Source organism: Ailuropoda melanoleuca, chromosome 1 (assembly GCF_002007445.2).
Source record: "Ailuropoda melanoleuca isolate Jingjing chromosome 1, ASM200744v2, whole genome shotgun sequence".
Lineage (NCBI taxonomy): Eukaryota > Metazoa > Chordata > Mammalia > Carnivora > Ursidae > Ailuropoda > Ailuropoda melanoleuca.
The window spans coordinates 206,109,635-206,119,119 of record NC_048218.1 but is presented as its reverse complement, the minus strand read 5'-3'; the positions used below and the strand labels follow the sequence as shown (position 1 = coordinate 206,119,119).

Sequence of the window (9,485 nt, the reverse complement as noted above, 5' to 3'; positions counted from 1 at the left end):
CCCGCAGCAACTCCTGCAGCCCGGCGCGGGCGCCCTGGCGGTCCCGGGCGTGCGCGCGCTGGTGGATGCGTAGGCCCACCTGGTGGCGGAAGCAGCGCGCGCACTCGGGGCACGAGTGGGTGGCGGGCCGCGAGTGGGTCTTCTGGTGCTTGAGCAGATGCTGCTTCTGGCTAAAGCGCCTTGCGCACTCGGGGCAGCAGAAGGGGCGCTCGCCCGTGTGGTGCCGCTGGTGGCGCGCCAGGTTGGGCTTCTGGCTGAAGCTCTTGCCGCACTTGCCGCACAGATACGGCTTCTCCCCGGTGTGGGTGCGCTGGTGGATCTTCAGGGACGACCACCAGCTGAACCTCTTCCCGCAGTCCAGGCACACAAAGTGACCCTCGCCGGCAGAAAGAGCCCGGCCTGCCAGCGCCCCGGCCTGCTCAGTGGGAGGGGCCCACCTTGGACCCCCAGTCTCCTCTTGTCCCCCCAAGGCCCGAGGCTTCCCCATGGTCTGGCATGGCGGGAGGCCCCGATGCTGCTGGAAAATGTTTTCTTTATCCTTCTCGGAAAGCACGGCCTGCGGCACCAGAGTCTGCAGCATCCACTCCGGCTTCTCCTGCTTGATCTTCATCACCAGCCCATCTCCTGCCAGAGGCAAAGGGAGAGAGGACGGGAGAGTCACTCACTGCCCCCTGGGGTGGAGGGAAAGAAGTGCTGGGAGGGCCGAGCACAGAAAATTGGGGGGGAGGAAAGGATCCAGAAGAGAGGGTGTAAGAGGACACGAAGCGGGAGAAAGAGGAGAGTAGGGGAGGTAGAACAGTCAGAGAAAGGCAAACTTGGGACGTGGAGAAGGAAAAGTACAAGAAAGGAGGAGAAGCCGCTGTTCCAAGGCGACACCTGCTGCCCCACCTTCTCCAACCGGAGGCCCCCAAGATACAAGAACGGTCTTCCCACCCAGGGAAAAGCAGAAAATGGCCAAGCTTCAAAGCTTCTCATTGTTTTTCTAAGAGGATCCATGTGCTGGGAGCTTGCTGAGTGAGTGCATGCCCAGTCCCCCAGTGCTGGGGAGACCAGGCTCCATTTCATGGCCAGGCTCTCCCCGCAGCAGCGACCCGGCCTGAGCACCTCACCTTCCTCCACCTGGGCTGTTTGGCAAGTTCACCTTCCTTCCACAAAACCAAGAACCAGAAAGTAGGCCGGAAAGGTCTGAGCACCCAGAATAGGTGCTGTCCTGCCCTTCCTAAGCCCTCCTACTTCAGTCTCAGGAGTCCCCTGCCACAGGGCTGCAGACCTACCTCTTAGAGCGAGCTCAGGTCTACAGGGGTGCTTTGTGCCCCCTGCTCATGGACTGAAGCCACGATGGAAGAGACCCGCTACAGACACTGCACACGGACTGTAGGAGTCCACTTACGGGAAAGTCAAAAGCTGGCAAAACTAACAGCTGAGTTAGATGTCAGGAAACTGCTGCCTGGGGATGGCGCAGTAGTTGGAAAGGGGGCCTGAGGGGGGCTGGCAATGTTTGGGTTTTTTGTTTTTTGTTTTTTAAGGAAGAGAGAGCCCAAGCGGGGGAGGGGGAGGGCAGAGGGAGAGAATCTTTTTTTTTTTTTTTTAAGATTTTATTTATTTATTTGACAGAGAGAGAGACAGCCAGCAAGAGAGGGAACACAAGCAGGGGGAGTGGGAGAGGAAGACACAGGCTCCCAGCGGAGGAGTCCGATGTGGGGCTCGATCCCAGAATGCCGGGATCCCACCCTGAGCTGAAGGCAGATGCTTAACGCCTGAGCCACCCAGGCGCCCCGAGGGAGAGAATCTTAAGCAGGCTCCTTGGAGCAGGAGAGATCAGGACCTGAGCTGAAATCAAGAGTCGGGAGCTTGAGGGACAGAGCCACCCAGGTGCCCCACTGTTCCCTCTCTCGATCTGGGTGCTGGTTTCATGCATATGTTCACTTTGTCAGAATGTACAGAGTTTATGATCTGTGCACTTTTTTGTTATACGTCAACAAAAAGTTTACATTTAGTAAAAAGTAGGTGAAATAAAACAGTTGTGAACAAAAAAGAGAAATTCTAAATGAGTTCTGATATTTAAGACAACAAAATAAACCCAAGGGAAGTAGGAGGAAGGAATAAATAAAAAGCAGAGACTATAGGGTAAAGGGAACATAGAGATGTAAAAAGGATTCTGAAAATCCTAAAATACTAATGCATAAATGTTGTATCAATTTGAAAAATCTATATACAATGGATGATTCTGTGAGACAATATAAATTAACAAAAGTAATTCGAGAAGAGGGGGAGGTGGAGAAGAAAGAAAGAAAAAAATGTCCTAAAAGAGACAGAAAAGAAAGCTAACATTCTACCTCAAAAAGGGGGTAACAGGCCTCTTAACTGTAAAGGCAGGTTCTACTAAAACTTGAAGGGAAGGGTTATCCGAAGCTTACATAAACTGTGACAGTGACTAGCCGGGGAGGGAGCCACAAGCTGGCATGACCCCTTGTCAACAAGACAAGGGCAGAGCAGGCAGGATATTATAGGTTTAGCATTTGAAAGCAGACACCAAAAACAAACAAGCGAAAACATTGGCAAAGCAGATTCAGCAGCATTAAAAGAACAACATACCATGACCTTGCTGGGATCTTCCCAGGGAAGCAAAGATGGCTCAATGTAGTTCATGACATTGACTTTCTGAACAAGAACAACCTGACACAATCTCATTCCATGTAAAAATGTCATATGGTCAAGTCCAACATCATTTCTGGAGGGAGAGAAGGCAGAAGGGATAGAGGGAGGGGGGAGGAAGCTCTCAGCAAACCAGGCCTATGAGGAAACCTTAGGCTGACAAAGAAGCCATCCTAGAAATGGCAGCAAATGTTATAACCAAAGGCAAGGGATTAAAAGCCCGCTCAGGTTAGGAACAAGCTGATGCTCGCGGTTACTGCCACTCTCCAACGTTGTCCTGGAGGAGCTACCAAAGTAGGGGGAGAAAAGAAAAATATATATAAATATTGGAAGGGAAAAGAAAAGTGTCATTTGCTGATAATTATTAACATAGAATGTGCAAGAGAATCTACTGACAATATTAGAAATGAGAGAGTTTCAGCAGGGTGCTTGGGCGGCTCAGTGGGTTAAGCAGCAGACTCTTGATTTCAGCTCGGGTCGTGATCTCAGGGTCCTGGGATCGAGGCCTGCATCAGGCTCCGTGCTCCGCCAGGAGTCTGCTTCAGGATTCTCTCTCCCTCTGCCCCTCTCCACTGCCCTCTCTCTCTCTCTCTCAAATAAATAATCTTTAAAAAAGTTTCAGCAAGCTTGCCAGATACAAAAACATATAAAAACTCATAACTTTTAAAAAATGGCAATAAAAGCTATAAAATAACTGGGAATAGACCTAACATACATACATAACTTACATCAAGGACACTCTTAAATGTTATTGAAAGGATAAAGAAAATGTAACTAAAAGGGCTGATACATCATAGTCCTAGATGAGAAGGAAGGAAGCTCTTCACTCCAAAACAATGTTTAAATCCAGCGTCATCCTAATTAAGTGAATTACAAAATTTCTGATGTGCATAGACCATCCAGAAAATTCTAAAAATGAGCAAGGAAGAATTTGGCTTATACAACATTGAAAGCTAAAATACTACCACTAAAAAATGAATGAACGAATGAATAAAAATAAAAATAAACATAAAACACTACCACTACACACCTATGAGGATGGGCAAAACCCAGAATACTGCCAAAACTGGATGCTGGCGAGGCTGTGGAGACGCGGGAACCGTCACCCACTGCTGGGAATGCAGAACGGTGCGGCCACTTTGGAAGCCAGTTTGTCAGTTCCTGACAAAATGAAACATACTCTTTCCATACAATAAGCAATTACTCCCTTGGGTATGTTCCCGAAGGAGTTGCAAACCGTCCACACAGAAACCTGCACACAGATGTTTCTAGAACAAGTGTCTCTGTGGGTGTGCTGGGGGCATGAACTACTTCCGACTTCTTGGAGAACAATTTGACAGTGCTTATTAAAATTATAAATGTATCGAAACTTCCACTTCCTCCACCCAACAGTTTCACCCTGGGTGTTCATCCTAATAAATACTGACACAGGAGTGTACAGAGCAATGTCCACAAGCATTTACGGCAGTGCTATTTGTAATTAGCAAAAGCTGGAGAACAGTCTAATTGCCCATCAGTAACAGTCCCACAAAATGATCACTCCCTTCATAATATGGAATAGTAGGCGGCAACTGAAAAAAATGCCATGCAGCCATATATACACCGATGGGAAGATTCTAAAACATTTGCAGAGAAAACAAAAATCAATTGAAAAGCAACGATCAGTCGTCTGACCCAATTTATGAAAACTAACAGGCTAGCTCTCCATGTACAGACACGCACACACTCCGGACGATCCACACTGAAGCCTGACGGTGGGCGCCCTGCAGACGATGTGGACAATACAAGGACCAGATGGCAGACGTCAAAGGGGACCCTCACTTTATCTGCACTGTTTGAATGTGTATGAGAATATTCAAATATTAGAATTTTAAAATCTTAATATCTGCATTGTTTGAATTTTTGTAAAAAAACTCAAATATCAGAATTTTAAAATCTTTAAAACACTTTAAGAAATAAAAAGAAAACCTCACTTAGAATCTGGTGGCCTTTGGTTCTAGGGCCAAAGAGCCCCGCCCCCCTCCTCTGCCTCACTGGCCACCACGAGGACACGGAAACGGATGTGGTGACCGCGGGGATGGGGTGGAAGGGTGGGGGCCCACTTGTGAGGGGCCAGTTTCCCAACTGGCGACACAACCCCAGAAGGCCTCCCCAGGTGCTTGGTTGTGAGAAAGCATTTTAGCAGGAGTCCTAATTTGACGATGAAAGTGGTGACTTAAACTGCACATTGGCAAGAATTGAATTACCCATTTGTAATGAGTTTACTTGACTATAAGAGGTTTCTTTGGATGCCCTGAAATGTTGGCCAGCAGAAGTATATTTAACAGAATAGGTGTCCAAACCGGCGATCAGGTAGTGAATCCAAAATATACTCAGGTAAGCGGGGCATCACTGTCCTCAAGTGACAGGGTCCCAATTAATGCCCAAGAGCCCCACAAAAGTCACTGCCTTGCTCCAATTAAACCTGACCTTGATATTCATCATGGTGGCTGATGGCTGGGAAGGCTCACCCTTTCCAGCCAAAAAGATGGGCCTGGCCTGAAAGCCCAGAGAACGTTCCTGTCCACTGCTACCCGGCCCAGAGCAGACACAAGTGCCTGGGTTGTGCGTGTGTCGGCCCCTCCGAAGTACGTACATGGGGTCCTTGGTCATCAGGGACACCTTACCTCGGGGCTGAGGTATTAACACAAGGAAAACAGGCCTTGGCCTGCCTGTCGAAGGAGTCCTAAAACAAAGGTTCAGCTCCTCCGTCATCACAAAAAGGATAATTTTTTTTTTTTTTTTAATTCTAGATGGTTCAGGAAAAATAGAAAGCTGCTAAATGGGAAGCTATTGCTCAATGGGGACAGTTTCTGGGGTGATGAAACTGTTCTGGAGATGGTGGTGCTTGCACAACCGTGTGAATGTACTTAATACCACTGGCTCGTACACTTAAATGTGGCTGAAACGGTAAATTTCATGTTGTGTATTTTTCACCACAAAAGAAAAAACACACAAATAGAAATTAAAAGGTGCTTAAAAGAGGTAAACTCGTAATTATCTGAGAACTCTGGTCACCCAGGAAGAGTCCCTCCCTCCCTAAGCCTGGTCGGCAGGTGCTGGGAGCCTATGGAAGGCCCAGACCTGGCAAGGCCATGGCTGCAGCCCCAGGGGCGTCCAGCCCCCCAGTGCCTCCGTCCTCCAGCATCAAAGCCGGTGGTCTTCCACCTCTTCCCTAAGACTCCAGGGCACCTCAGAAGCTGCCAGGGGTGGGGGAGAGGGCCCTGGCTGACCCCATTTCTCATGGCTGAACTGGGAGTCTGCTTTTAAGTTTCCCTGGGAAAAGGTTCCTTCTGCTAAAACGTCTGGAACCATCTGTCCTCGGTTTTACTGTAATTATGGTAACGTCAGCATCTCTCACTCTCTCACACACACACACACCCAGGGGCTCCCAGCCTTCGAAGTGACATGGCAGTGGTGGGGAGCTGGACTGGGAAGTGGGGTGGCTGTGCTCCCTAAAGTCTGCATCAGGACCTGGCCCCAGGATGCACAGTGTCCATGGATCCTCCTGTCCCCTCTGAGCTGGATGCTTCATTCCTTTATCACCCTACTGCCTGATTTTTCCTCCATCTTAGGTTCATTGTGATGATTATCCTGGGAAGGTGGGGGCTCTGGGGTCCGTGGGGCAAGGCCCTGGGGGGGGAGGTAAAGAAACCAGAGTCACTGAGCCAAGGGGCGGCATTCCCAGGGACGGCCCTCACCCCCTCTCCCAGGACCAGAGCCAGTCGGCAGCAGGGTGGCGAGGAGGCCGGGGGTGCTGGGAGCTGGGGGGCTCGTGCCGAGCGCACAGGATCTCCGCTCACAGCAGAACCTGCCTGGTGGACACCGAAACTGCCTGCCTGTCTCCTCCCACGGCCCGTGAACTCTGAGTGACACCAGGAAGCTCTCATGGACCAAGCTGAAGGCACTTTCCTGATCAAAACCCCACAGGAATCGTCTTACCTGGAGTGCTGGTTTTCAATGTTGGATCAGAGTGACCGCCAGCAGTTAGCAAAGGCCTCACTCGCCCCCCGCTCCCCCCTGGCTCTCTGCGCGGGTGTGTGCGCATCCCCTTGCCTAGCAAGGCACGGTGGCCTTTTGTCATTTTCTTAGCTCCCAAAGTCTGTCTTCTTTGCCTTCTTTGACACAACCTTCCACCTCCCGGTCCCGCTCTGCAGTTCTACAGCCCACAGGCTCCTAGTGAGGGCAGCGCCTCACACTCAGGGGCAGGACAGGGACAGGGCGGGGAAGACGGGCCTGGCGGAGGAGGCTGCAGTGGGTTCCCACCTGTCCCTGCGCTCCCTTACCTGTGCTCGCGCCAGCCGGGCCACACTCCATCGGCGGAGGCCTTCGGAGCACCGCGCTTGCCCTGCCGTCTGTGGGTGAGAAGGGGGCAGAGGAAGGAGAGCTGGCCAGTGGGGCAAAGACCAAATGGGGCCCCCCGCCCTTCTGCCACCTCACAGAACATGTTCCCTCTTTTTCAAGAGCTTCTCTGTCCCTGACCTCAGTCAAAAGTGCAGGGCTTTTGTAGAATTGTACACACAGGTAAAATAGGCATTATTCCCATTTTATGAGGAGGAAACCGAGGCCAGGGAGGGCCGCTGACATGCCTGGAGTCACCGAGGCGGCTGAGTGGTGATGCCGGCGGAGGCCCCAGCTCTTCTAACTCCTGACCAGGGCCTCAAGCCCACGGGCTCGGTATCAGCTGGTTCGGGGTGAGAGGTGCACCCCAGGAAACTCAGCTAAGCCCGACACCCGCCTTAGTGGTCGGGGAGACACCCCGGAAGGCAGGACTGGCCCTCCAAAACCACCGGCCCCTCTCCTTCAACGTCCCCTCCCGTCCCTATTGCATGCAAGATCACACACAAGCCATCTGGGGGACCCATGAAAGAGTTCACCAATCTGGGGCTCATCTTTTTTCCTTGTTTTAATGCTTAAGGTTTTAGACACGTCCCGACTGGCTCATTGTCGGGGACAGGTCAGCTGGGGGGCCCCAGGCTCCGCTGGCTGCCCCTCTGCATGGGGCGCCCTTCCCCAGATCCCTGCATGCCCCTCGCCTTTCAGTCTCCGCCTCAATGCCCCCTCCTCCGAGTGGCCTTCCCTGTCACAACCCTAACCCCACTTCACATTCCTACTTGACGCTTTTCACCACCTGACGGGGTATTTACTTGTCTGCGTATCCCGTCATCTTTCGAGAAGACAGGACTTTTCCATGCTCGCTGCTGAATGCCCAGGGCCTGGGAGAGAGCCCCCACCCCGAGGGCACTCCGGTGCTATGTGGCCTGACTGGCCGGCTGGCTGACCTGCACTCAGCAGAGGGGGGATGCTGCAGCGGGGGGGTTCATTTTCTGCGCACAGTGCCGTGGGCTGCCTCCCCTAAGGACAGGGATCTTGTTTCACACGCCTGTACCCCCCCCCAGTGCCCACTTGCCAAGGCCCGAGTGAGGATCTGTGGCACCAGTCCCACACAGCCCAGACGCTCGGCTCCCCGCTGCTACAGTGGGGCTTCTCCAGGTCACAGGGCTTTCTTCCCCGCACAGGGGCTCAGCCACCTCATGAAAACCCAACTCCTCTTGCTCTCCACTTCCGACCCTCAAGACACCCCATCCCAAGGGCATCCCCCTCCCCTCTCCCAGGTCCCCTTCCAACAGCCACCCTGGGGGGTTGGAGGGCAGGGACCCAGGCTGGGAATCTGGGCCCTGCCAAGAGAGGTGGGGGCAGGGGTAGAAGGGCAAATATGCATTTAAAAAAGAGATATCATTTTCCCTGGGGCACAAAGGGAAAGAAACTCCTGCCCTTTTCTCTTAGGGCACTTACTTGAGAAAAGTTGTCCTTGGGAATTTTCCTCTGCCCCTTTGAGAGGCATGTAAATCTTTTCAAAAGCTACAAAGCCTCTTGCCAGCTTTACAACTCGGGCCTCCCTCCAAGGCCCTGGGAGCCACCTCCTTGAAACGTAAACACCGAGGGAGACAGGAACCCACGGGAGCGTGGGTGGGGGCCTGACTTCCCCGGGGGGCCGGCTCCAAGCTGCAGAACTGTCTCCTGTCGTAAAGATCGGAGACGTGCCCTGTTCCTTGGGAGCAAGGCAATTAGCAAACACAGGCGGCCACCCCAATGGCCGGGTGAGTTTAGGATGAACTCCAGGTGACGCACGGTGCCATCGGGGAAGTCCTCTTGCTGAGGCTCTGGCTGGAGACCGTGTGCAGCAGGCGGCGGCATCTGCTGGGCTGTGGAACCAGGGAGATCTCCTTCTGCTTTCCTGATCTCTCAGCCGACTGCCTGTGATGTGCCTCTCTTTCTGTATTCACGCTTATTTGATTAAAAAAAAAAAAACTTCTCTTTCTCTCCTCCTTTTGTGGGGAGCTTTTCTGAGTTGGCAGGAGACTTTGTTTTTAATTCTATTTCCCCAACAGGGGTCTGCTATGCACCCCTACTGTGGTTTCTTACAGATGCTAAAACCTGCTAAAACAGGCAGGGAGGAAGAGAGGAGGGAAAGGCCCAGCGGGAAGGCCCCGATGGATGCTGATGGATGGATGGACAGACGGATGGATGGATGGGTGGGTGGATGGACGGATGGACAGATGGACAGTGGATGGATGGATGGACGGACAGATGGATGGATAGAAGGGTAGATGGATGGATGGATGGATGGATGGATGGATGGTTGGTGGATGGACGGATGGATGGATCGACGGACGGAAGGACGGGTGAATGGACGGATGGATGGATGAATGGATGGACGGACAGATGGACGGACGGATGGACAGATGGATGAATGGGTGGATGGATGCTGATACTCCTGCCTTGGCACC

General features: G+C 52.2%; 1 protein-coding gene across 1 annotated transcript in view; it reads right to left on the bottom strand.

Moving 5' to 3' along the window:
* The window catches only part of ZNF775 (zinc finger protein 775), a 24,475-nt gene extending 15,226 nt beyond the window's left edge, over positions 1-9,249 (bottom strand). Inside the window, exons 1-3 of the mRNA XM_034649101.1 lie at positions 8,491-9,249; positions 6,981-7,049; positions 6-624 (exon numbers count right to left, since the gene is read on the bottom strand). Of these exons, the coding sequence (XP_034504992.1) occupies positions 6-624; positions 6,981-7,049; positions 8,491-8,539 (737 nt within the window). The 5' untranslated portion in view covers positions 8,540-9,249. The remainder of the gene's footprint in view (positions 1-5; positions 625-6,980; positions 7,050-8,490) is intronic.
* Positions 9,250-9,485: the final 236 nt, after the last annotated feature.